Genomic DNA, 27,637 nt, shown 5'->3' with positions numbered 1-27,637 from the left:
ACACACTGAACCTTTTGGTAGCCCTGCACCAAGCTAGTCTATCAATGCCATTTTTCCAACACCATTTGTTCACGATGTGTCTCAGTGTCACATTTTGGTAATTCTCATAATATTTCTAACTTTTTCATTATTATCATGTTCATTGTAATGCTCTGTGATCAGTGATCTTTGATGTTATTATTGTAATTGTTTTGGGGATGTCACAAACCCCGCCCGTATAAGGTGGACTTCATAGATACATGTGTCTTCTGACTGCTGCACCGACCAGCCATCTCCCCAACTGTCTTCCTCTCCTTGGGCCTCCCTCGCCCCGAGACACAACGATATTGAAATTAGGCCAATTAATAACCCTACAATGGCCTCTAAGTGTTCAGGTGAAAGAGTCACATGTCTCTCACTTCAAATCAAAAGCTAGAGATGATTGAGTTTAGCGAGGAAGGCATGTAAAAGCTGAGACGAGATGAGCTGAAAGCTAGGCTGCATCACACAGTTTGTGGATGCAAAGAAAAAGTTCTTGAAGAAAATTAAAAGTGATACACAGTGAACACACAAATGATAAGAAAAAGAAACAGCCTTATTGCTGACTCCCAGAAAGTTTTAGTGGTCCGGATAGAAGACCGGTCCAGATCAGGGCCCTAACTCCCATCGGTATTGTGAAGGCTGGGAGAGGTGAGGGAGCTGCAGAGGTAAAGTTGGAAGCTAGCAGAAGTTGGCTTATGAGGTTAAGGCAAGATGCCATCTCCACTAACAGAAAAGTACAAGGTGAAGCAGCCAGTGCTGATGTAGAAGTTGCAGCCAGTTGTCCAGAAGATCTCGCTCAGATCGTTAATGAAGGTGGCCACACTGAACAACAGATTTTTAGCGCAGATGAAATAGCCTTCTACAGGAAGAAGATGCCATCTAAGATTTTCATAACTAGAGAGAAGTCAGTGCCTGGCTTTAAAGCTTCAAAGGACAGACTGACTCTGTTGTTAGGGGCTAATGCAGCTGGAGACTTTAAGCTGAAGCCGGTGCTCACTGACCATTCTGAAAATCCTAAGGCTTTCAAGAATTACATGAAATCTGTTCTGCCTTTGCTCTATAAGTGGAACAACAAAGCCTGGATGATAGTGCATTTCCTTCAACATGGTTTACTAAATATTTTAAGCCCATTGTTGAGACCTACTGCTCAGAAAGAAAGATTTCTTCCAAAATATGACTGCTCGTTGACAGTGTGCCTGGTCACCCAAGAGCTCCAATGGAGATGGACAACGAGATTGATGTTGTTCTCATACCTGCTAACACAATATCCATTCTGCAGCCCATAGATCAAGGAGCAATTTTGATTTTCGAGCCTTATTACTTAAGAAATAGATTTTGTAAGGCTATTGTTGTCATAGACAGTGATTCCTCTGATGGATTTGGCCAAAGTAAACTGAAAGCTTGCTGGAAAGGATTCACCTTTCTAGATGCCATGAAGAACATTTGTGATTCATGGGAAGAGTTCAAAATATCAACATGAACAAGAGTTTGGAAGAAGTTTCCAACTCTCATGGATGACTTCGAGGAGTTCGTGATTTAAGTGGAGGAAGTAGCTGCACATGTGGTGAAAATAACAAGAGAACTAGAATTAGACGTGGAGGCTGAAGATGGGACTGAATTGCTGCAATCTCATGATCAAACTTGAACAGATAGGAGTTTTTCTATGGATGAGCAAAGAAAGTGGTTGAGATGGAATCTGCTACTGGTGAAGATGCTGGGAAGATTGTTGAAATGGCAACAAAGCATTTAGAATATTATGTAAACTTAGTTGCTAAAGCAGCAGCAGGGTTTGAGAGGACTGACTCCAATTTTGAATGAAGTTCTACTGTGGATAAAATACTATCCAACAGTATCACACAGTACAGTGAAATGGGTTGTGAAAAGAATCAATTGATGCAGCAAACTTCACTGTTGTCTTACAATAAAGAAATTGCCACAGCCACCCCAGCCTTCAGCAACCACCACTCTGATCAGTCAGCAGCCATCAGCATCAAGGCAAGACCTTGCACCAGCAAAAAAAATAACGACTCACTAAGGGTTAGCACTTTTTAGCACGAAAGTATCTTTCAGTTAATGTATATACATTGTTTTTAGACATAATTCTATTGCATACTAAATAGGCTACAGGGTAGTATAAATAACATTTTTATATGCACTGGGAAACAAACAAAAAAATTATTTGATTTGCTTTACTGTGATTTTGCTTTTTTGTGGGGTGGTTTGGAACCCAAACTCCAAAATCTCTGAGATATGCCTGTATTTCTCTCATGTAAACACAGTATAAAGAGTCTCTAGAGGCCCTGCTATGTTATTCTGAACATTGTTACTTTGGGTTAAAATATGTGCATGACATATGCCAAGTGGATTAAAAAAAATAGAAGAATATCTTATATTCCCTAATTGTGAAGTACTCCCTGTCACTCTGATGTAACCTCAAACTATCCAGAATACTGAGAGTTGTAGTCAGTATATTTTGTTATGAGGAAAAGGAAGATATTTATGCTATTGTGTATTTATATTCTATTACATTTCAGAACTCATAACAACTAGGACATATTCCCATATTCTATATGATTTTTTTAATTTTTTTATGTTTATTTTTGAGAGAGAGAGAGAGACAGAGTGTGAGCAAGGGAGGGGCCAAGAGAGAAGGAGACACAGAATCTGAAGCAGCCTCCAGGCTCTGAGCTGTCAGCACAGGGCCCGATGCGGGGCTCAAACTCATGAATAGTGAGATCATGACCTGAGCCAAAGTCAGACGTTTAAACGACTGAGCCACCCAGGTACCCCCCATATTCTATATGATCTTAAAGTCATGCTCTATTATATTATGCCAACAACAAAGTATACACATCAAAGGCATTTCATCTCCATGGGTATGTAATTAAATATAGAAATCCTTATTGCCAGATGAATAGTGTCTTCTTGCCTCTCTTTCTCCCCCCTTGGGATGTAAATTAGGGAATTCAAAGGATATGGAAGGAGATGGACAAGTAGCTGTGCTTCAGTGAGCTGCTGAGACAGGGCAGTTGTTTGCTTGGCCTTTGGTGGGTCTTCCGCTTGGGACACACTGACCACACACTATAATGCTAATAGTCACTGGACTGTCCCCTTGGGAACAATTCCTCAGAGGTAGACTAGAAAGCTGTCTCAACTCTGTTACCATATTTTTCTGACATAATAAGCATAACTTACTGAACAGACTTACATCTTTGATGAACTTACAGTGCTTCAAAGTCATTATTTTGACACCAGTAACAGTCTTGTAGACAGTGAGCTGCAGGAGATTAGACAGATGCTGTATTGACCAAAGAAAATACCGTGGAGTTCACTTTTTGACTAAATCTTTGATATGTGTTAGCTTTATTTTGATTTGACTCTTGCTTTCAAAAATGACACACAGCCCAAAGAAACACCAAAATATCAACCATCAGGAAGCTTTTGAGGAAAAAAAAAACAACAAAACTGGGTACTCAACAGGGTTAGATCTACTCTACAAGTAAAACTTCACAGGGGAAATCATTGAATCATAGACCTAGAAGGAATATTTAAGATCAACTGGGCACATTTCCTTCACCTTATAGCTGAGGAAAATGAGGTTAAATAGGGTAGAGTGACTCACCCAAAGGCATGTGGCCAGGCAGCAACAAGTCTAACTCATGTACTCGATTTTTGACTGTGCTGATCATTGAAGGTTATTTTTTAGTGTTTAGTTGCTACCTCTAACACTAAATATCCAAGTGAATGATATATTCTCCAGGTAAGTTTATGAAACATATGTGAAATCTCTAGAAAAAGAGGAAAATACATTTGGAAAACTGCTAAATTCAATATTCACAGTAGCAAGGCACCAAAATTTCACCCGAGTACAACTTTTCATTCCTTATTGCCCCACACTAGTACAATAACCCTGACAAAACTGGTGTATTTGATATTGTTTGTGTTCACTTGTCCAGGTCGTTGTGATACCATCCAGTAGATTTTAACTAGTAATCTTATAGCCATGGACAAAAAAATGTTAAAGGTTCTACAAATGCCTCATTGTTGCTAAAGAAATCTGCCTGTTTTATAAAAATACCATAAATGCTCTTGTCATTAAATAAAAGTAAAGAGGTTCAAAGGAGATCTTCAAAGATACTGTGCTTGAATTAAAATCATATAAAATCATGTTGAAAATCATTTTAATAATATTTTAGAAATGAATCTAAAAATTGCTCATACGAAAGAAATAGAAAATGTTTTTAATTTAAAGCCATCTGTACCATCCCCAATAACTCCATTGCATGAGAGTCTAATTTACTAATTAGACTGATGATACCTGTCTTCATTGTGAGTTATGGGTAATTAGAAATTACAACTAAAAGAGAAGGGACCCTTCACAAGGGCAGTCAACCAGATCATTATTCCAAGGCAAAGCAACCTGATGATTACTGAAAAGTTCAAACTAAAAGAATTGATTTGAATAATTAGGGGACTCCATTTGGGGTCAAACCTTTTGTGCTTAGTGAATTTATACCATACAATTCTTTTAGTGTGTTAAAATGGGCTTTGATCAAAGAAAAACACACAGAATCAGATAATGTGCATAGAGGGAAAGGAAACATGTAGAGATAGACTCCACCTGAGTTTCAGAGAATTTTGTATAAACCGAAAAGTTTGGAAATCTAAACCCGAAATCGGGACAACCACTCCCAGATAGTCAACAACCCTTTGGTTCTGGAGTTAGACCACCCGGGAATTGACTGTCTCCTAGAGCCATTTCCTCTTATGAGCTACAGAGAATTAATCCTCCTCTCCCCCAAGAGTTCCCATTAGGGTCAGGGAGGGAAGAAATAACTGTACCCCAGACTGCCAAGAGGGAGATCGTACTGGCAGCAGCACTTGACAAAAGAACAGTGAAGCTTAAACAAACAAACACTGTTTTGGTGGATTTCACAAATGTTCACGATCTATTTTCCATCACCAGTGGCTGTTGTGACACTGTTTCCGTGAGAGAGTATGTTTCTGTGGTCCAAACGACCGATTTACCAATAAACTTATAGAATGACACTTGTTTGTACATTGGAGATACAGAAGGATTTCAGTGCCTGAATAAGTTACAGTAATGAGAATATGACATCGTCCTTTTTTTAATGTTCATTTATTTATTTTGAGAGAGATAGAGTGCCAAATAGAGAGGGACAGAGAGAGAGAATCCCAGTGCAGAGCCTGACATGGGACTCGATCTCACGAACCATGAGATCATAACCTGAGCCGAGATCAAGAGTCAAACACTTAACTGACTGAGCCACCCAGGTACCTTGCATATGGCGTCTTCTTAAACGTTTATTACAGGGGAAACCCTGACCGAGTGCAAGTCTTTCAAGACTGGCATGTACAGAGCTCTAGTATTGATCACTTTCCACTTACTCATTGCCTTTGATTGCATGACTGGGTGGCCGGTCTCTACTTTGTTTTCCTAACAGGAAAATAGTAATAGTAAGCTCCAGTCTTATTCACAGGCAGCGTCGTATTGTATAGTCCATTGGAATCTTTCTTTGCAGCTTGCACAGAGGAGAGCAGGAGAGGAGTCAGTAAAGAGAGGAAGGGCAGAAGCTATGGCTTTTGCATAGCACACCCATCTTAAAGAGACAGAGACACTTTAGAGCCAGGCTTTTGGTTGAGAAACTGCGATACTGCTATGAAGTTATATGTGTTCACTTATTGCTGGTCAAAACCGCTCATTCTTTAAATTTTCAATAAATAGGGGCACCTGGGTGGCTCAATTGGTTGGGCATCCGACTTTGGCTCAGGTCACGATCTCACAGTCTGTGAGTTCGAGCCTTGTGTCGGGCTCTGTGCTGACACCTCAGAGCCCGGAGCCTGCTTCGGATTCGGTGTCTCCCTCTCTCTCTGACCCTCCCCTGCTCATGCTCTGTCTCTCTCTGTTGCAAAAATAAATAAAAACATTTAAAAAAAATACATTTTCAATAAATAAAAGATGATGAATTATCAAAATCTCACCAATAAATAAAAATTCTCTATTTTTCATTTTTCAGGCTTAGCATTCAAAGGCATTTCCCCAGCTAAAAATGCTGTTTCTCTTCTTAAGTGCATGGGACTTATGAGGTCTCCCATTACTGACTTAGGGGATGTTTGTTGAATGAGCACTGTCCGGTGTCTAACCAAAAGCCTGACCCTTCACCACACTCTAAGAGGAAAAAATCCCCCAATTCCATGTATTTTATGGGTGAAGAAATTTACACTAAGAGAATTTACATGACCTGTTCATATGTTTCACCGGTACAGACCTCCCACTTAGGTCCATTCTGACTCCAAATCTGTAATCTTTGCTTTCTGTAGTCTGTTCATTACAGGAAGAACAAAATAGAGGGGGAACCCATTTTGTGCTAAAACAATCTTGGGAAAGACCCCACCAGTATTCTTGAATAAGAAAAATTAGAAAGCTAAGTATTTTTTTACTTGATCCGTTTGTAAAACATAGTTATGGGGCAGTTGAAAAAAAGGAAATTGAGATTTTTTTTTTAAACGCTACATTAAGAAGAAGAAGTAAGAATAAACTCTTAGGTATGGAGAAACTCCAATATGAGTAATTCTGACATCTGTTAAATTGAATCACAGGGAAGGGAATCATAAATCCTTATATGAATTCCTATTGCTACAGATCATAGGAGGAGACTTAATAATATTGCCTTTGATTGCACACACGCGGAGAAAGTTTGAAAGTGAAACTATAGGGGCGCCTGGGTGGCTCAGTCGGTTAAGCGTCCGACTTCGGCTCAGGTCACGATCTCACGGTCCGTGAGTTCGAGCCCCGCGTGGGGCTCTGGGCTGATGGCTCAGACCCCGGAGCCTATTTCAGATTCTGTGTCTCCCTCTCTCTCTGCCCCTCCCCCATTCATGCTTTGTCTCTCTCTGTCTCAAAAATAAATAAACGTTAAAAAAAAAATTTTTAAAAAAAGAAAGTGGAACTATAGAACACACTGCATACTAAGATTCTGTGTCTATGAACATTAGACGGTACCTGTTAGAAACTCCAGTGAAGCCCTCCTAATGTTGTAGATATGAGAGAGTGAAAAGCACAAGATATAAATTATATGAGTACATATTCCACAGAAAAATACCAAACACACTTATTTGGCATTAAAGATCGAAGATATTGATGCATTTTATCACAGACAGTAAGAGATGGGGTTTTTTCTCTGTAAATAAGCTACCTGATTCGATTTTGTTCCCAGAGTTTGTTTTTAATTAGGCAAAGACACATTTAAAAATTTTTTTGTTTTCTAACCTTCAATAGCTCAGTTCAAAATGATTATGGAGTATCTATCTGCCTTCCCCTCTTCACATCTAATTTTAACAGCAAGTCAATCAGTTTTACACTTCAAATCAGAAGCCAGATGCTGAAGTTCCTAACTAGTTGGCTATTACCCAGTGGGAGGAAAAAATCTGTTTGGTTCTTATTGATTTGAAGGATATAATTTTTTTCTTGTGGTTTTACATTCATTATTTTCAAAACACAGAAACTAGGCGTGGCTTTGCTGGAAAGAGCCCTCTTGTTGAAAAGAGCCCATATGCTGGAATCCTCATCTGACTTTACACAGCAGGAACCAGAGGGCCAATGCCCATCTTGGACAGTGCTGGCCATGATTAAGCATGGTGGCAGCTGGCCAACAGTAATCATATGGCACAGCTCTGGTGCGTCGGTGTCTTCTACGGTGTTCAAACAAAGAGCAGTATTTGCAGTTTATGAACCTTTATGGAAAATATAAAGTAGAAAAACCTCTAGGCATAAAATCTTATTAATATCTCCCCTTGAGATGAAGAGAGAAGAAAAATGGATGTAAGCTTGGATTCACCATTCACATACGCTTAATGCATAAACACCCATGAGTAATTCTGTTGCACTTAATGTTTTGTGTTCTTTCTTTGCATCCTCTGCTTCCTTTCTAGAACACTTGAAGGATAAATTAGAAGAATATATGGCCCGATTCTCCAAAGTAAGGATCGTTCGCACCAAGAAAAGGGAAGGGCTCATCCGGACCCGACTCTTGGGGGCATCTATGGCAAGAGGAGAAGTCTTAACGTTCCTGGACTCCCACTGCGAGGTCAATGTGAACTGGCTGCCCCCTCTCCTTAGTGAGTACACATACTGACAGTGGCCTTCTGGGGACCAGCAAGGCCTGGGGAATTGACCTCCTTCAGAGGGAGTGTGTGATTTGCTTCTACTTAGTTTGCAATTAACAAAGTCTAGGGTTCCCTTCTACAATATTTTACAGTGAGAGCCTTGAATTCTACTTTAACCACTGCTGAGGACCAAGAAGTAACCAGAAAACTGCATGAAAATGGACATTTTAGATAACACCAACTGCAATCTCACTTAAGGTTCAAAAAAGTTTAGAGGTTTGTTTAGTTTAGATGTTCTGCTTTAGTGTAGTTATTGTCACAGAGTAAGCACTGAAAGAAAAAGTATTCAAAAACACTACCTCCAACTACAGCAAGATTAAAATAAACACACACACATACGCACACACACAGTTTAACAATTATTATAGAACTGTTAAGAACTGAGGAAAGAAAATTATTCCGCCCGAGAATACAGTTCAAGAGTAAGTGCCCTGACATTTTCTAGGATTTATAATGCCAGTTCTCATTTAAACTTCTGGCACTGGCCTAGAGCCCTAAATATATAATCCCCCGAGTTTACACAGGACCTTCTCAAACACTCAGAACTACTATCCAGATGATACATCTCAAATGCTCACCACATGGCTCAGAGTAGGGAGAGAAGCCTCTCTGTCACATCGCACTTGAACTATTAGAAACATGAACGAACTAAGAGTCATTCAAGCTATGAATGGGGCTCAGTTCGAGCCCGACTATTTTGTTTTTTATTTCACAACGAAGTCAGATATAAAGTCCAGTAGTAGATAAGGGATAAATTGCCAACCTGAAAAAAAAAAATGAGTTTCTAAAAAGTTCTTGGTGTGCGCCTACTGTGGTCCTTCCTATTCTTCCAGATTTTTCACTAAATCAACTTTTATTGTAAATATATCCCTGGCCTTGGAGCTAAAGCCAGTAAAAACTGCTTTACAATAGCTGCCTCAGAAAGAATGATTTGCTATTGACTACTGTGTAGGATTTCAGCTAGAAGCAGCAAAGCTCCATTAGTAAAAAATGTGGAAGGGGGGAGGGGAATCAATTGAAAGTGTGTAGGATTTAAAACAGGAAATGACCAGCAACTAACACCCCACCACATCACCCGATCCACACACACCTACACAGATGACTGCCCAGCCATGGTGATCAACAGGAATGTTTCAGTGCTCCTATGGCCAGAGACTCCTCTGAGCTTTTAATTAAAAGTACCTTGTCCAAGGACATAGCAATTTAGAGTTTCAGCAGCAGCAGTGAGATTCCTGCAAACTGAATTTGACCTGTATGGTGCTGAATACTCAAGGAAGTCAGCAAAAGACCTAATTTATTTATGAACCAAAGCAATTCCTAAATGCCAATTATCAAGCCTCTGATTGTTCATATGAATCTAACAGGAAAAAAAAAAAAAGGAGAGAGAAAGTAGAGAGAAACCCACTTTTTCTCATTAAAGCATTTCATTTCCTGTAGGCCTGATGGATAAGAAATGATTCAAGCTCAGGATCACTATCTTTTTTTATTTTCCTCTATCAGTGTCTTGACACATCATCCAAAATGAAAAAAACAGGCGGAGCCACACAGTTTCTTGGTTCATTTTTCACTTTGGGATTATACCTGAATTTCAATTTCCCATTAAGAGTCTGTTTGTTTGATCTCTGGAAATTGAAATGTAGGCACAAGCCTTAGATGAAAAATTAGTCATGCTGCTTTCACCCTAAGCTAGAACAGCTGGATAAGAGCTGAAAGGAAATTTGAAGGGAAAGTTGACAGTTAATTTAACAGACTCATTCTCTTTGGGTCACCTTGGGACTCCTTGTTGGTCAAGAAACTTGTAAATCAACCTGATTCTGAATTTGATTGAAGAAAATCACTGAGACCTTAATACTAAAATACCTGCAGAGGTGATAGAAGAAATAGGTTGGACACAGCAACATTGGTCTCCTCTGTCAAAGACATCTATGGGGAAACACCATTTAGATAAAGATTAAAACCCATTACAAGACTTACCTAGGTGAAGATGGATGCTTACAGGGCGCTTGGTGAAGAATGACTTGAAATAGTGCTGAGGGTCTCTCTACTAATTAGCAGGAATAATGTTAAGTTGACCTCCAGGCTCCTGAGAGCCTCCTAGGGCCATGCTATTTACCTTGCCACATACCAGCATTCCATATTCCCCTAGCCTGTTTTATCTTCTTTCTACCACATTTATCACCTTCAAACATACTATCTAATTTAGATATTTAGTATGTATATTGATTGCCTTTGCTCCATTCCTAACGACAGAGATTTTTGTGATTGTTATTCACTGTTATATTCCCAGAACCTAGAAAAGTGACATGTAAATGGTTTCTACTCAATAAATAGTTGTTGAATAGGAAGGGGGGGTGTAGAGGCAGGAAGGAAGGAAGGAAGGAAGGAAGGAAGGAAGGAAGGAAGGAAGGAAGGATGTAGATCTGGAGGGGAGATCTTCCCCCAGATTCTGTGGTTGTCCCACCCTGCCTATTAGGGTCCTCAAAATAATAATACTGAAATAACCATTATTTCTAAAAGATATGTTTTTTAAGATATTTAAATGTATTTTATTCCACATGCCACATCACATAACCAGAAAGCAGATGTTCATACTTAAAAGTTCTGTCAGACATTTTGTTTGTTATAATAAATATTGATTGAGTGCATATTCTTGAGAAGAAAATACAGTTGGCCCTCAAACAACACAGGGGTTAGTGATGCCAACACCCTGTGCAGTTGAAAATTCATGTGTAACTTTTGACTCCCCAAAAACTTAACGACCAGTAGCTAACTGTTGACCAGAAGCCTTACCAATAACATAAACAGTCAACTGACACATAGTTTATGTGTTATATGTATTATAGACAGTACTCTTACAATAAAGTAAGCTAGGGAATAAAATGTCAATAAGAAAATCATAAGGAGAAGAAAGTACATTTACAGCACTGTACTGTGTTGAAAAATATCTGTTTATAAGTGGAGCCACACTACTCAAACCTGTGTCCTTCAGTAGTCAACTGTACCCCACAGTTAGCTATTCTAGGTGAGCCAAAGTATGTAAATGCCAATTCCCTATGCTGTTAGTGTCTCACAATAACAATATCTATATGGAAAAGGAGGGAGCTGGAACTAAAAAGATAGTACCTTTCTGCTACATAAGAAGCACCATGGAGAAGTGGGACAGACCACAGGTTTTAGGACTGGACTGGCAAGCAGGGGTTGCATCCTGGGTTTTGCTCTCAAAAGATGGGTGACCTTTGACAAGTTATTTAACTTCTCTGAGCTCGTATCCTCATATGTCAATCGAGAATGATAATGGCAGCCACCTTACAGGGTTGTCAGGAGGATTAGAAATAGCAAGAGTATAAATCACTTAGTAGTTGCTCAAGAATTTAATAGTAGCAGGAACAGAAACAGTAGTTATCAGGCCAGCTAATATATTTTTGGATATAATGAGAAAAGATAAACATGTATAGCTTAGATAAACAGAGTCTGTATCAAAGGACAATAGCAAAATAGAACTTGGCAAAATCTCTGGCAAGCCTGAGAGTGAAGAATTCTGTGTATGATTTGTCAGCATTTAAGGGGGGCAGGGGGAACAGCCGTGGTGGCCATTATAAGACGAGATGCTAAAAATGAAAAAACAAACAAGAAAAAACATGAAGTTAAATATTTACATTTTGAAGCCTCCAGAAAGAAGGACAATATTTTCTCAGCAGGCTCAGCTGTATGCTTGAAGGAACACAAGTACTGTTTATACTCTACATATGTTGGATGCACTATAAAATGACAGATTGGGGACAGGTCAGAGCAAAAATGTGACAGAGGTAGAGCTAAATGGACTTCTGCAAGTCTCTCTGGGACATAACTTTCTTAAAGGAAAATACAACAACACTAATTTTACCTAATCACTGTCCCATCACGTTAAGCCTAGCCTTCAAACAGATTTCACAGAGTGCTCTAACAATGACAGAAACCGGGCTTCAAGCATCATCCCTGCATTAGGAAAGATCTGTAAGGCTTCTCTTTGCTGAAAAATGATAGATGACCTAGGCAGGCATGTCATTTCCTATTTTGTGCTTTCATTTTTCAGACCAAATTGCACTAAACCACAAAACCATCGTGTGCCCCATGATCGATGTCATTGACCACAATCACTTTGGGTATGAGGCACAAGCTGGGGATGCCATGCGAGGCGCCTTCGACTGGGAAATGTACTACAAAAGAATCCCCATTCCTCCAGAGCTCCAGAGGGCAGATCCCAGCGACCCTTTTGAGTGAGTAGCAGCTGAGGGAGGGGCCAAGGGAGAGAGGGCAGGTGACTCATTTCAGGCGTGTCAACTGGGGACCCATGAGGACAATTATCTCTAATAAAATGGGTGAAAACAGGTGGCAACAATATCCCTACCTTGGAGAAAAGTCAGACCTGCAAGTTGTAGAAAATTACAAGCTGCACTGATTACATGGATCACCCCCTTGTCAAACTTTGCTAAGCGTGAGAGAAAGTGTGCAGATGTGAGAATCAGGAAAACGCAGAGGTCACTGACAACGCATATTTGCCTTGTAGATATTCTCCTAGATGTTCTCTTCTTATTTTCAGCTCTCTCTATTCTTTGTCCCCTAAGAATCATTTAAATTGACTATTTTACTTTACTTTTATTGGAAAATGATATAAAATACAAAAGAGTATTTAAGCCTCTGTTTACACCCCTGTTGGGACTTATGAGGGAAGGTGGTGCTTCTGAGTAGGTGCTCCCATAACTTAAACTTGGGGAATTCAATCAAAATGATACATCCAGAGTAAATAATCTTTGATAACCCTGCTATTAATTTAAGTTCTATAGAGGTAAGAATTGTCTATCTTAACCATTATTATATAACCAATATAGCTAATAACCAATTGGTCTCTACAAAGGTAAATCGTTCTTTTTCTCAGTGTGAATATGAAAATTGTGCATGTCAAGAAAAAGAAAAAAAATATACATAGCTTAGTTTGACAAACTCTCAGGACCATTAATGGTAAATGGTGAAGTTTTTCCAAAAGTTACCCCAGAGATTTCCCAAGGCATACTATTATTTATTATTTACTCCTCATACTGTACCCTTTGATCACATTCAAATTTTTATAAGTTTAAAACTATTATATACTTTTCTTAGGACAAGAAAAACGTCTGTGATTGAGGCTTTGCTTACATTCTAAGATTGTGTTTAAAATGCGTTAAAATCAGGGGCGCCTGGGTGGCTCAGTCAGTCGAGCATCCGACTTCAGCTCAGGTCATGATCTCACAGTTCATGAGTTTGAGCCCATGAGTTCATGAGGTTTGGTACTGTAAGTGCAGATCCCACTTCAAATCCTCTCCCCCACTCCCATCCCTGCCTCCTCTCTGCCCCTACCCCACTGGGCTCTCTCTTAAGAATAGAAAAAAGATGCATTAAAATCAATATTGTCTTTTCATTAATAATATGAGCAGTAAAAGCGTGCAGTAGAGAAGCTCCCAAATATAAAAAACACTTCTGTAACACTTACCCTTTCAACTACAATAAATATGTGATAAACATCAAGAAAATGCTTCTTCCAATTCTAGTCTCTAGAAAGATAAACTCTCAGGAAAAGTTAAGGGGATTTCAGAAGACGTTAACCTGATAAAAAGGGAGAGATAAATTTCTTTTGTAATATGAAGCCCACTTATTAAGTATCCACAATTTCTTTTCTTTTAATTTTTTTAATGTTTATTTATTGAGAGAGAGAGACAGAGTGTGAGTGGGGGAGGGACAGAGAGAGAGGAAGACACAGAATGTGAAGCAGGCTCCAGACTTTGAGCTGTCAGCACAGAGCCCGATGCGGGGCTTGAACTCATGAACCGTGAGATCATGACCTGAGCCGAAGTCGGACGCTTATCCAACTGAGCCACCCAGGTGCCCCAAGTATCCAGAATTTCTGTTGGCCTTTTCCTACTCTGAAATTGCTGGAGAGTTTTTGAGAAGAAATAATGAAGTCCTGTCGTTATTCTTCCAAATGCTTTGACCAAGATTTCAAGGATATTCAAAGCTATTAGGGGCGCCTGGGCGGTTCAGTTGGTTAAGCATCCAACTTTGGCTCCGGTCATGATCTCGCGGTCCGTGAGTTGGAGCCCCGCATCGGGCTTTGTGCTGACAGTTCAGAGCCTGGAGCCTGTTTCGGATTCTGTGTCTCCCTCTCTCTCTGCCCCTCCTCCACTCGCACTCTGTCTCCCCCATCTCAAAAATAAATAAACATTAAAAAAAATTAAAAACTATTAGAAGAGGTCTTTAGTGATACAAGTGAAGGAGTTTCCAGTAAGCATTAGAAATGGGTCCAACTGGAGAGATGTTTGTCAGACATCCCTGAAGTTAACCATCTGAAAGCCTTGGCAAGGGGGCTTATGGGGGGATTCAAAGCCAGGTTGGAGGTTGGGGGAGGATACAAAAGGACCCTAAATACAGTGAAACTGCCATTAGATGTCAGGTGACAGGAGAATAGCCACAGTCTGATTGCTACCATCTGAGGCTGCCATGTTTTCAGGGCTAGAATTCACCCATGATGGTTTTCTAAATACTCTATTGTGACTCGGTATGATAGCTTCCAACTTTACTTCCGCTGCAATAGCTGAGTGGGGCTCCTGTTCTTGGCAGAAATTGGTTCAAAATGCTATCAAGGGAATCTCCAATGGTGAAAAGTATGAAAGTACTTTCTCAGTCCCTGCAGTGGCAGTCAAAATTATCGACAGGCAGACCCTGGCTGTGGATGTCACCACATCAGGCACCTTGCTTAACCCCAGATCGTGCAGAATTGGTAACTTTTAGAATTAAATTACCTCTTGCTCCTGTCACCTACTTTGGTGGTTCCTGTCCATCAAAAATTGCTTTTGTCTCTTGAATACTACTGCTTTTCTGGCTTTTGAGTCCCTTTGATTCCTAGGAATGTGGACACTTTAGCCTTTTGTAATAAATGTGGCTTCCAAGAGATGTCCACTTTGATCTTAAAAATTGCATTTGCCTTCCTGATAATAAAAGAACAGTTACCCAAACAGCTATGAGCAGTGTATCAGCAATTCCATTATCTCTGCAGTCACCTGAATGTGCTCATAAACAGAAAAACATGCTTTAGGCTAAAATTTGCTTCTCTAGATGTAAAGCTTTAAGATACACAGAGTGAATGCAATCTATCTAAATATCTCTCTCATGGACTTTTGTATTTCGAGTGGCTCCTATAAGGGCTGTGTGATTTTCTGTGGAAGGCGGGGAGAGGAGGCTACAAAACAAGAAGAAAGGAACTGAAGAGGAATATGTAAATGCATTGCACACCCCAGGACTCTTCATACAATATATATGCAAACTTTATCTTTCCATAACAAGTCTATCAAATGTCCTAAGTGGCAAGACCTCCATTCTTACATTTATTGCATTATTTGAGTTTTTAGCAACTAACTATTGACTACAATAGTGTTCTTTTTTTAATTTGCAAATCCTGGGGGACCTGGGTGGCTGAGTCCGTTGAGTGTCCATCTTTGGCTCTGGTCATGATCTCACAGTTACTGAGTTCTAACCCTGCATCAGGCTTTGTGCAGACAGCCTGCTTTGGATTCTGTGTCTCCTCTCTCTCTGCCCCTTGCCCCCCCGCCAAAATAAATAAACATTAATCCGCAAATCCTGTGAAATTAGTGGGGCACGAGCAGTAATTATTAATGAATTGAAGAAGCAGGCTCTGCCCTGAGCACAGAGAGCCTGACTCAGGGCTTGAACTCATGACTCATGTACTGTGCGATCATGACCTGAGCTGAAGTCAGATGCTTTAACCAATTGAGCCACCTAGGCACCCTTTACCACCCATATATGCCACTAATTTCCAAAATTAAAAAAAAAAAAAAAAAGGATCTGCACTGGGTATGGTGGTGGCTAACTTTACAGGCTACAGATGCTCATTTATTCTCTCAGAAACCCCTATGTCCACAGACACATCAGTTTGAATTCAGTGGCTCCTCATCTAGGCCTGTTATCTAGCTTAGAAATATGCCAGAGCATGAACAGCAATGCCCTTTGAGGGGTGTGAGTGCAGCTGATACCTAGCCGGACCTCAGAAGTCCATGGATCCAGGCTTGGGCTGACCAGCCAGGAGGAAGGGGGGTTCTTTCTCCTTGGTGGGCACAAAAGCTTTCTTTATTAATGTGAAAAAGAGAACACATTGAGAATAAAGTTACTTGATGCCTGGAATAAGCAACTAGCTTTTCTCAGATCTTACTGATTGCATTAATTGACATTTAAAATTTTAACATCCCACTTGGGTAAATTCCGCTGGGGATTCAGCTGCACCTCGGCTTACTCAGAATTTGAAAGTAAAGATACTCTCTTTTACTCAAAACTTTTTCCACGTGGGTTTTGACCAAATACTGGTCACTCTGAATTTAATCAGAATTAGTAAGGAATAAAACTGACTCCCCATGGAAAATGAGACTGGGCAAACCATGAATTTACTGTAGGATGTAAAGAAAGAAAATTTGCTTTAAAGTAAAGGTCTTCTCCACTTTCACCTCTTGAGTTGAATCAGGTATTGCTCATCTTGCCTTGTTTTCTGTCCTGTCCCGATGGGGCCACCTTTAACCCTGGACCATTGGTTTGGCAGGGTGGGAGAATTTTTTTTCATACTCTACTTCTCAAGCTAAGTTAAGAATATTGCTGTGATCTCTAAGTAATTGCTTCCAAACTTTTCCTCTTTTCCTCAAAAAATCAAACTGATGCATACACACTACCATAGTATTAGCTGCCTTAAGCCTCAACTTGCAACCAGAGAATTCTCTATACTGAGGTTTTAAAGTTGTCACCTCAAACTTTTGAGGGGATTAGGTTGCAAAATACATTCATCAGTTGAGTCTAGTGATGAGTTCCAGGAGAGTGAAATAGGACTTTAGCTTTCTGGAACCTCAACCACAAATCTCGCCTGAACTTCACATTATTCCAGAAGCCAACCAATCTAACCAAATAACCTATCTCATTAAGTCTATGGAATATGTAATACAAAACCTAACATTTATCTAGCATTTCAACGCTATGTAAAACACTTCACTACATTACCTGATTGACCCCTTGTAATAATCCTTGGCACAGGAAAAAAGAGCTATTGTTATTTTTCCAATTTTGCAAATAAAGAGAGAATGAAAAAAATATTAACTAACTAATAATAGTCACATCAGGACTTCAATCAGCATCTTCATTCATTCATTCAGATTTCAAATGTTAGGTTTAATCAGTCTCTTGGGATTCAAAGCAATGCTTTCTTTCATTCATTCAGACTTTAAATCCTAGAGTTAATCAATACTTTTCCTCTCCTTTGAAGAGAAACTTAGGCACCCATTAAGTAAAATAGTTTTATCAATTAACATCTCATAGTGAGCCTTTAATGAGAGCAAAAAAGGAAACAGATTGCCTCATTCCCTGTACTGTGTTCTTATCGGCAGACCAAACCAGAGCGGATAGGTTGAAAATGTCAGCTTTCAGTTTCTTCCTAATGAAGGGAAATGTCAACAATGCCAGCTTCTGGTCTGTTTATAACAAGATCTAATTCAATATTTGACAACTGCAAAAGGACAAAATGTTTAGGGAAAAATACTGTCAAATTCCTAAATGGTGTCTTAAACAGAGGGTGAGAATAAAGGAGCAGAAATAGCTCAAGGGTCTTAAAAACTAATTAAAACATTGAATAAAATCAATCTTCCTCAAAAGCCCAGAATGAAACCCCACTGAAGATTTTTTTTTAAGTGAAGTAAAATGCTGTAACATAATAGAGATGTTCAGTAGCAAGCTTGTTAATTACTCATCCCTCCCCTCTAATAAAGACCCTTCCCCATAGCTGCTTCTCTGGGCTCTTTGGGCACCATAGTCCTGGGTCTCTGGGGGAATCACGATCTGATAAACCATTCTCACCAAAGGATCATGAGAATACCTCTCCCTTGTCAGATCTGCTCACCAGAGAATGACTTTCTCTCCTCCCTCTCCAGTGGGAATGATCTTTACCTCAGGAAGATGTTCGCTCTTATTTGCTTCTTTTTTCAGCATCCAGCAAATTAATTCCTGAATTAACAGTCACTGCCGTTACTCTACTGGTACGGCCCTGCTCTTCTTTCCTTTGCCCTGCTCTCCAGCTCTTAGGGTTTCTGAGGTGGCTCTGGCTTCTAGATGCCCTTTTTCTGGTTTCTGACCATGAGTTTGGACTTTTGAAACTTTTGTTTCTGCCACCACTACCAGGAAACATCTTTGAATCACAGGAGACCTGGTGGGTTATACTATTTAGAAAGGAGTTGAAACCTCGTCCTCTATTCTGAAATGGATTTTTATCCCTGTATACCAGTCCCTCAAGACCATGTCCCTGTGGAACACCATGCTCTTCTCCACCCAAACCTTACCATGACTTTTGTTCTAACCAGCTCCCATTCTTTTTCTATGGTAACATCTCCTCTTGAACCTTGGACCTCCAACTCTGATTCCTGGCCTTGCTTCGTTACTGTCAGACTAGTCAGCCCCTTCATAGCCAGACTTGAGAATGAATTTTCATCTCCAGCACTCCTGGGCAGAATCAGCCAATGACGTCTAAACCTCCAGTGCCATCCAATGGTTATCAATAAACCTGGTTTACTGGTTATCAAACAAACCACTTAAGACACAGCAATGGCTTCCTATGTATCAAAGAATTGTGGAACTCACAATGGGTTGATGACTTTTTCTTGTCTATTTACCTATGCCTTCAACCATTAACTATTTTGCTATGCTTCCAAATAGGTGTCCTGAGACCATTTTTTCTGTCTCATGTGTGATGACTGTTTTCAGTGTCCTTCTCCCCCCATCCCCACCAAGATGTGAGTTGATTCCACCTACATTTACTTCTTATCTAGATTATGTTAGGGGTTCTGTGCTCTGTGACATAATCATATTCTGTCCAGATCTCCTATTGGTGGGCCCTCAGCCTTCTTTTACCAAAGTTCTACTAGCATTTATCTGAGGAGAAAACCTCCAGGAATCTGTGAAAGTATTGTCACAGTCCCTTTCCTAGTACCCAAGTTTCAGCAATGTTTACTCTAGCCATGACAACATCACACCAGAATGTGGCAGAACTTAACAGAACTCTCTGCCATCACCTGACTCTCCCCTTCTCTCCTGGAGGACAGGAATACAGACCCATGGCCCCCACACAGTCAGCTTTGTTTTCTTACTTGAGGCTTTCCAGTTAAAATACCTATTCCAGGGACACCTGGGTGGCTCAGTCAGTTGAGCACCCAACTTCAGCTCAGGTCATGATCTCACTGTTGATGAGCTCGAGCCCCATGTTGGGCTTGACACTGACCATGCAAAGCCTGCTTGAAATTCTTTCTCTCTCTCTCCCCTCTCTCTGCCCTTCCCCCACTTGTGCTTTCTCTCTCTCAAATAAATAAATAAACTTTTAAAAAATTATTTAAAAATAAAAATAAACAAAATACCTGCTCTAGCTCTGGTTTCTTCTTTGCTTCCCTCATCCAGGCCACCACTCCTTTTCCCCCTCTAATTATTGCTAATATTGATACTAGAATGGAAACTCCACGAGGGCAGGGAGGACTATCTTATTCAACTTATTCAGCACTGCATCACCTAGTCCCTGTCCACAGTGGGCACTCAATAAATATTTGTTGAATTGATGGAATAAATATTAAGTTCAGGAGAACAAATGGTCTGACAAGGCTGAGTGTAGTTGAAGAAGAGGTGAGTGACACTTTTTCAGAAAAGGATACCAGCGGAGCAAATCCCATGGCACAGTACTTGCTAAGTCACAATATTTGTAGGGCTTCCCCATAGAGACTTATCTGAATACAATAGAAATTCTGATAGGGGAGTGGCAGAAAATAAAGAAAAATAAATAATTTCTGGTCGAAACCAAACTTCAGGAGGCATTTGTTCTGCACGTAGAAAAAAAGAGAGTTGGTAAAGAAATGTTTAGGAAAAGCTATCTGGTAGCAGAAGGCCTTCCTGGAATAATTTATACTGTAAATGACAGCGTCATTTTTAAAACCACAGTCCAGAAGACAGCAACATCTTTAACAAAGAGACAAGCTCTCAATAAAGTAATGTCATAGGGGCGCCTGGGTGGCTCAGTCGGTTAAGTGTCCGACTTGAGCTCAGGTCATGATCTCATGGCTTGTGGGTTCAAGCCCCGCGTGGGGCTCTGTGCTGACAGCTCAGAGCCTGGATTCTGTGTCTCCCTCTCTCTCTCTCTCTCTCTCTCTCTGCCCCTCCCCCACTCGTGTTCTGTCTCTCTCTCTCTCAAAAAAATAAATAAATAAACATTAAAAAAAATTTAAAGTAATGTCATTGATCTTTCAATTCTATTTCTAACTAACACTAAGATGCTATAAAAACCCCAGGCTCTCTAGATTCTAGGCAATAACTAGGGCCTGATGGAAGCAGTGCCCTGTGAGGAGATGCTCAAAAGGCCATGCTGGAGCTCAGGACTGGAGGAGTCAGTAGACTTGGTGAAGATTATAGTCTTAGAACTGGAGAGTAGATAAGCATAACAAGCCTGGACAACGTGTACAGATCTGAAAGTCTAGGTAAGAAAATGAGCCCTTACGTGTGGTATTCAGAGGAAGCCCTGAAGGCTTACATTGAAAGAAATGATAGGGGTGCCTGGATGGCTCAGTCATTTAAGCCTCGGACTCTTGATTTCAGCTCAGGCCATGATCTCACATTGAGATCAAGCCCTGCATCAAGCTCCGCAATGGGCATGGAGCCTGCTTAAGATTCTCTCTCTCTCTACCCCTCCCCTGCTCTTGCGTAGAGGTGCACACACAGTCTGTCTCAAAAACAAAACAAAACAAAAACAAAAACGAAAAAAGAAATGATGAAAACTGGAGGCTATATCCAGTTTTCCAGTTTACATATATATAAATTTTGTTTGTTAAGATCACTTCAAATTATTTTTCAAAGAAAGTGGATACCTATGGATCACAGTAGCAAAAAAGAGACAAAGCCTAGCTTTGACTCTCTGCGGACGTCTTCTTGGGTGGGTACTCTGTTCCAGATCACGTGGGACAGGAGGTGAACATCTCAGTCTGATCAGGTTTCTATAACAAAATAACATGGGGCGCCTGTGTGGCTCAGTAGGTTAAGTGTCCGACTTCAGCTCAGGTCACGATCTCGCGGTCCGAGAGTTCGAGCCCCGCGTCAGGCTCTGGGCTGATGGCTCAGAGCCTGGAGCCTGCTTCCGATTCTGTGTCTCCCTCTCTCTCTGCCCCTCCCCCGTTCATGCTCTGTCTCTCTCTGTCTCAAAAATAAATAAACATTAAAAAAAATTTTAAACAAAATAACATACTTTGGGTGGTTTATAAACAAGAGAAATTTAATTCTCACAGCTCTAGAGACTAGGAAGTCCAATCTCACAGTTCTAGAGACTAGGAAGTTCAAGACCAAGGCACTAGCAGATTTGGTGGTGGTGAGACCCCACTTCCAGGTTCACAGACAGCTGTCTTCTTGCTGTGTCCCCACCCAGAGGAGGGGCAAGGGAGCTCTCTGGTGCCTGTTTCATAAGCGCACTAATCCCTTTCCTCAGGGCTTCATCCTCATGATCTAATCACTTCCCAAAGGCCTTACTTGTAAATGGCATCACATTGGGGATGGGTTTCATATGAATTCAGGGGGAGGGGACGCAAACATTCAGTCCATGGCAGTGAGCGTGTGCTCAGAATGAGTCGTATATACAACGGAAAAGATTCAGAAACGAGGCAATTCCTATCTCAATCTTCTAACGTAAAGCAAAAATAAAAAGAAATAAAACGAAAATGAAAAATAGCAATGCATACATTCCCCGTGAGTATAGAGACGAGTAATATTAGAAAAGTGATATACTTTCATTAGCTTACCTCTAACTGAAGTAATTGGTCTTTGTTGTTTGCTGTTCCAGTTTTCTATTTGTTGTCCGGGGGCAGCACCTGCAGCAAGGCCACACTCAGAGAGGCACTGGTTTTAGTCAAGACTATCGTTCCTCCCTTCAAAGAAATAATCAAGCAATGGTCAGAATGCCAAACGGCAGGGATAAGACCTGTTGGGTTTTTTGGTCTAACAGTTCTTGGGTAGATCCATCTGGAAATATGTTAAGGAGAAGAGAATGTCCCTTCTTGTTTCTCAGATAGCCAGCAGAAATTGGGAAAAAAATGAACTTTTGAGAAAGGGAGATTATATGGCATAACTCACTGGAGAGGCTAAGTCCCAGGCCATCTGTTCAGGACGGAAAGCCTCATTCTGGCTGGGCAGCGGTGACCTAGAGTCTCCAAGCTACAGTTTCTGACCCAAAAGTGACCAGGAGACACCTTCCAGTTACGAAATTCTATAGCAACACCCAGCTGTCTGTTGTTTCAATTTCTTCCTCCCACACTTTGGCTTGTTCTTCCATCAGTAGGACCTAGAAAGGAAGAGAAAGAGAGAACTTGGCCTAGATCCTGCTTATGGAATCAGCTGAGCCAGAGCAGGAGAGCAGAAGATTCATAAGGCCAGAGAGCTCTCCAGGCTGCACTAGACTGCAAAGAAAACTTATCCCGAGTTTCCAGAAGTGGTACACGAAGGAAGAAATTGAGTAAAGAAGGGTCAGTTAGAAGTATAAATGAGACAAAAAAAAAAAAAAAAAAAGAATTACATCATTAGCCAGAAAAGAGGAAGCAGGCCTGAATGACATGTAACCCAAGGCAAACTGGGGCAAGGCTGTGTGTGACCAGCAAGAGAGAACTGGGGTCCGCACTTCGGTAAGGCCAATGTGGGAGCAGGCAATATACATCCTGTTCCTCTCCAACTCCACAAGTTTAGAAGCTAGAGAAGAAAACGGATGTGCCAACTCTTTTTCATATGTTTAACACTGCTCCAAGAATTAAATTTGAACGTTTTACACTAATAGACATCACCGTATGGACAATAATTCTGGCATATAGAACAGATTTCAAACACACAGTCACAACCCAAATGCACGAATGTGTAACCTTCATCCCTGTAACTGAACCTAACGGAGCTGCGGACCCCTGCTTTCATGAGAGCGAGCAGGTTTGCTCCTGATGCATGCAGGGCCCAGGGCAAGAGTGCAAATGAAGGCCCAGCTGGCTTCTGTCTAAACATTTAGAAGTTATAAATCAAACTAGCACACTACTGAATTTTGTTCTATCCTACTACCTTGATAAACATACCCACAAATCAATCTGGAGGGCCAGGTGTGCATGTAGAATTCCTCCCAGAAGTTCTACAGGTTGCTGTGGCTGTGTACAGCAATACAGCGACCCGTGGCTAACCTCTTTTTCTTGTTCCACCTGCACTTTGACAGCCTGTGGGCACGTACAGGTTGAAGCCCACATGTCCTATTCCATCCACAAAAATAACCATCCTTTGGGCACCCCTCAGCTTAAGGTATAAACTCTAGGCCAAAAAAGGGAATCAAAAAAGAGGATGTCACAAGCCTTAGAAGCAGGCTCAGAACCATTTGCATGGGGAATAATGCAAACTCCAGTACGTGATTTATAAGAGGTGTGCAGGGGTGCATGTCTTAGCCCCAACGGTGGCTCTTCCCATGGGGAGGGAGGGGGACATCCAAAGTTGATCAGAGCATCGACTGTCTTTCCTGGGTCTGAGGTCGCTAGATAGCAGTGAGCCCTTGATCTCACCAAGATGATGCCTTCTGATCCAGAACTTGGTCTATTACAGGTGAGTGCCCAGTCAGTTCTCAATTCAGACACAGTCCATTCAAAAATCAAATTCCCTATCAGGACTGTTTTCCTTTCCAAATTGCTCAGCTCAAAATTTCTTCTCCTCACCTCTCCTCTGGGACTGCATCTTGGTACTAGGGAGATTCATGGTAGGGGATATCTAAAGTTTTATCCTATTTTGCTAGCTTCTGCCGGATTCAGATTGAATGTAGGAGATCTTTAAAAAGAGGCTTTTGGGGGCGCCTGGGTGGCGCAGTCGGTTGAGCGTCCGACTTCAGCCAGGTCACGATCTCGCGGTCCGGGAGTTCGAGCCCCGCGTCAGGCTCTGGGCTGATGGCTCAGAGCCTGGAGTCTGTTTCCGATTCTGTGTCTCCCTCTCTCTCTGCCCCTCCCCCGTTCATGCTCTGTCTCTCTCTGTCCCAGAAATAAATAAACATAAAAAAAAATTTAAAAAGAGGCTTTTGTCCTCACTAGCAACCTTCCTATGGTGTCCACAACTGTCACATCACTGTCACGTCTCTGTCTTGTCTTTTGGCATGAAATGGCTACCCTCCCTTTGACTCAGCTTTATCTAAGTTCCAAGTTCTTGCTAAGTACTAGTCCTGGAGACCCAGTTGCATGCTCTAACTAATCCCTAGTTTTGGTCTGTTTGGCCCCAAACCTCAGAGATGAGTCCCTTTCCTACATTGTGTATATTCTATCCGGGCCTCTAGATTTCAATTCTCATCTACGTACCACTTGTCCCATTTCCCAGACATGCAAGAACATCTGGCTGTCCTCTACACATGTGCAGGTTATGGGGACCTGAAAGTCCCAATCTCATGACCCCAGTCTAACTAACCACATCATACTACCCAGTCATGCTAATAAGCTGCCTCACGTTGGCCCAGGCCCCTCTTCTAGTTTCTGGTAGGCTCCTGCATTCCTTGGCTTACAGATGCATCAGGCCAACCCTCCATCTTCACATGGTGTTCTCCTATGTGTCCTCACAACGTTTTCCTCTCCAAACATATTAGACGAAGCCTAGGGGAGAAAAGTTACAAAATAAGAGAGCTGAATGCAAGATATTCACCATCCATCTGAATGCGTTGGAGAAGCAGAGAACTGGTGGGGAGAGGGAGAGAAACAGGGCTCAGTCCACAAGAAGGTCAGCAACGGGCACGTCCACCTGTCTGGCTGGCTGTGTCCTTACCACCTCACACAGTGCCTGCTGATAGTAGGTGCTAAATGAGTATTTGTTGGGTAAAGAAACAAGTAGAAAGTCCATAGTTGCAAGGATACCCTGTGCCACATCTGTCCTCCACCCATCTCTGGGGACCTCACTGCAACTCAAGACAGCTCTGCTGTCTACTTTTTAGCCAGCACAATGGCAAAAGAAGTTAAAATATTTATTAGACAGTAAATGGAGAAGCAGGGGCTGGGGTCCTCACTAGGGAGATTTTTCTTGCCTCTAGAATGACATTTAAGTGAATTTTTATACACAAACGAATAAATTGTGACTATCTAGTAAACATAACTGAGTAATTGCTAGCTTGTCTTTTCAGAGAATAGTAATAGATACATCCTTTCACTTGCTTACACACTTTTAGCCTTTGCTTCTTGAGAACCAAAATTTTAATCAGGCACACCCTGAAAACTATCCCCTGGCTTCTCTGACATAGAATTCATCTTGGTCTGATGAATATTTTCTTCCAGTTTTATTTAAGAAATTCCCTAGAAGTTATGGATATCTAATCAAAATCTGAGAAACTAAATTAAAGAAACCAATTCTGTAAACTGTGCTGAGTCTAAGAAATTAACTTTGTGGGGCTGAAATAACTCTTTGAAAGACACTTGCTCCAGTAAATATATGTATGTCTAGCTCTTACACACATTCAAATAAATTTTCTCAATTGAGGTAGCATCAAGAGCCCAGATAATTTCACCTTAACTAACAATACAGTGAATTAAATATAGCGACAAAAAAATGCATTAAGGCTAATACATATACTAAAATAGTGAAAAGAGAATTTTATCTGAAGATCCTCTTTTGGTTGATATTTTCAAGTGCAAAATACAATGGGATTCTTATATAACCATGGCTGAATTTTCCTACCTGAGAAAATGTATCAGAATGATTGACGGCAAAAAGACGACCCATAGATCAAATCTTTAGAAACACCCTATCTTTTCAATTTGGAATTATTGTAGAAATCTAACCCAGAATGAGACTCCTGTTGCTGTAATGCTAACAGGAGCCTAAAATAAACAAAAGTGCAGTTGGCACAGGTTATTGTTTGTGTTGTACTGCCACCTCCTGGAAAGAAAGGTAAATTGTTTTAAGAGACAGCATTGAGAAAAGGTCAAAATCCTGGGCTTTGCGAAGGAGGTTTTGACTCTTAAGTAATGCACCCTGCAAATGAAGACAAATAACCTCCAGGCCAATGTTCAAAGTGTCCCAAGTTGAAAAAAGACGTAATAAATCTGGATTGTAAAATCGTCAGATAGCCACACTGTGGCATTATTTACAGGTGAGTTAATAGAGTGGCAAAATCTTTCTGATTATCTCCTCTCACAGAGCTCTCCTGAAAGAACAGGAGGACAGAGAAAAGATAGATCCCAGAGATAAATAGCTGGCAGGAAAGGTGGAAAACAGGATTGGGAATCAAAAGGCTTGAGTTCATTGATTTGTCTTGTGAATAACAAGAGGTTATGCAAGCCCCAGGGGGTGCAGTTAGTACACTTTGATCTAGAACTCCAGCATGGTAAGAGAAAATAGATGCCTTGTCTCTGCTCTCTGACTGCTGATGAAGACAGAGACATAAACACCTACCAACATGATGATTCATCCTAAAGTGGGTACTTGTGCAAACTACTTGGAGTTAATCCAAGTAAATCCAAGTAAATCCTTGGCCAAGAAAATCTGAGTGAGTAAAGCTCTGGGAGGCACCTTGAAAGATCAGCACCCAGAGAGGAAGGTGGTGAGAGAGAGTTCTGGAAAGCAAGGAGAACAAAGGACTTCTTGGGAAATGACACTGTGCAAAAAGCACTAGGGAGAAACGGATGGGAAACAGGAGGGGAGGGCTCTGGTCAGTCGTGAAGGGCCAAGGGGAGCCATCACAGGCTTTAAGCATGGCCAGACCCCAGGTTGGTCACTCCCTTAATTTGTATTCTTGGAAAATTACTTCTTTGGACCTGCTCGATAAAACACGACAGTATTGACCTTGATGGTTGCTGCAGTCCTATAGCCATTGCACTGAGGTGCAATTCTGAGCACAAAAAAAGTCTAAAGTGAGATGAGGTTGTCTTTCAAAAAACTTTTCACCTGTGAGTGAGTATATACCTATCAGAGGAAATGTTAATATACCCCATCTCCCCAACCTTAGAACCCACGAGAAAAACCCAAGCAAAGATTTAAAAAATTACATATCACCTTTACAAAAATGCCTTTTGTCATTTGTTGAGCCAGTTAATGCCTTAGACATTTAGCTTTTTTAAGGTTTATTTATTTATTTCGAGGGAAAGAGAATACAAGTGGGGAAGAGGCAGAGAGAGAGAATCCCAAGCTGACTCTGAGCTGCCAGCGCAGAGCCCAACATGGGGCTCCATCTCACAAACCATGAGATCGCGACCTGAGCCGAAATCAACAGTCGATGCTTAACCAAGTGAGCCACCCAGGCGCCCTGATGTTTAGCTTTTGTTGACTTTAGTCCTCACAATGATCTTTTCGCTAAAACTTATCTGCACTTAACTGA

At 41.0% G+C, this 27,637-nt stretch overlaps 1 protein-coding gene and 1 pseudogene across 1 annotated transcript in view; both read left to right on the top strand.

Moving 5' to 3' along the window:
- Nucleotides 1-355: 355 nt before the first annotated feature.
- LOC116738051 lies at nt 356-2,056 on the top strand (annotated as a pseudogene).
- A 5,539-nt stretch (nt 2,057-7,595) lies between these two features.
- The window catches only part of GALNTL6 (polypeptide N-acetylgalactosaminyltransferase like 6), a 152,609-nt gene continuing 132,567 nt past the window's right edge, over nt 7,596-27,637 (top strand). The window contains exons 1-3 of the mRNA XM_032593063.1: nt 7,596-7,719; nt 7,975-8,160; nt 12,281-12,464. Of these exons, the coding sequence (XP_032448954.1) occupies nt 7,596-7,719; nt 7,975-8,160; nt 12,281-12,464 (494 nt within the window). The remainder of the gene's footprint in view (nt 7,720-7,974; nt 8,161-12,280; nt 12,465-27,637) is intronic.

The sequence above is a fragment of the Lynx canadensis genome, chromosome B1 (genome assembly GCF_007474595.2).
Source record: "Lynx canadensis isolate LIC74 chromosome B1, mLynCan4.pri.v2, whole genome shotgun sequence".
NCBI classification, from domain to species: domain Eukaryota; kingdom Metazoa; phylum Chordata; class Mammalia; order Carnivora; family Felidae; genus Lynx; species Lynx canadensis.
Note: the sequence above shows the minus strand (reverse complement) of the source record. Positions and strands in the feature narration are given on the sequence as shown.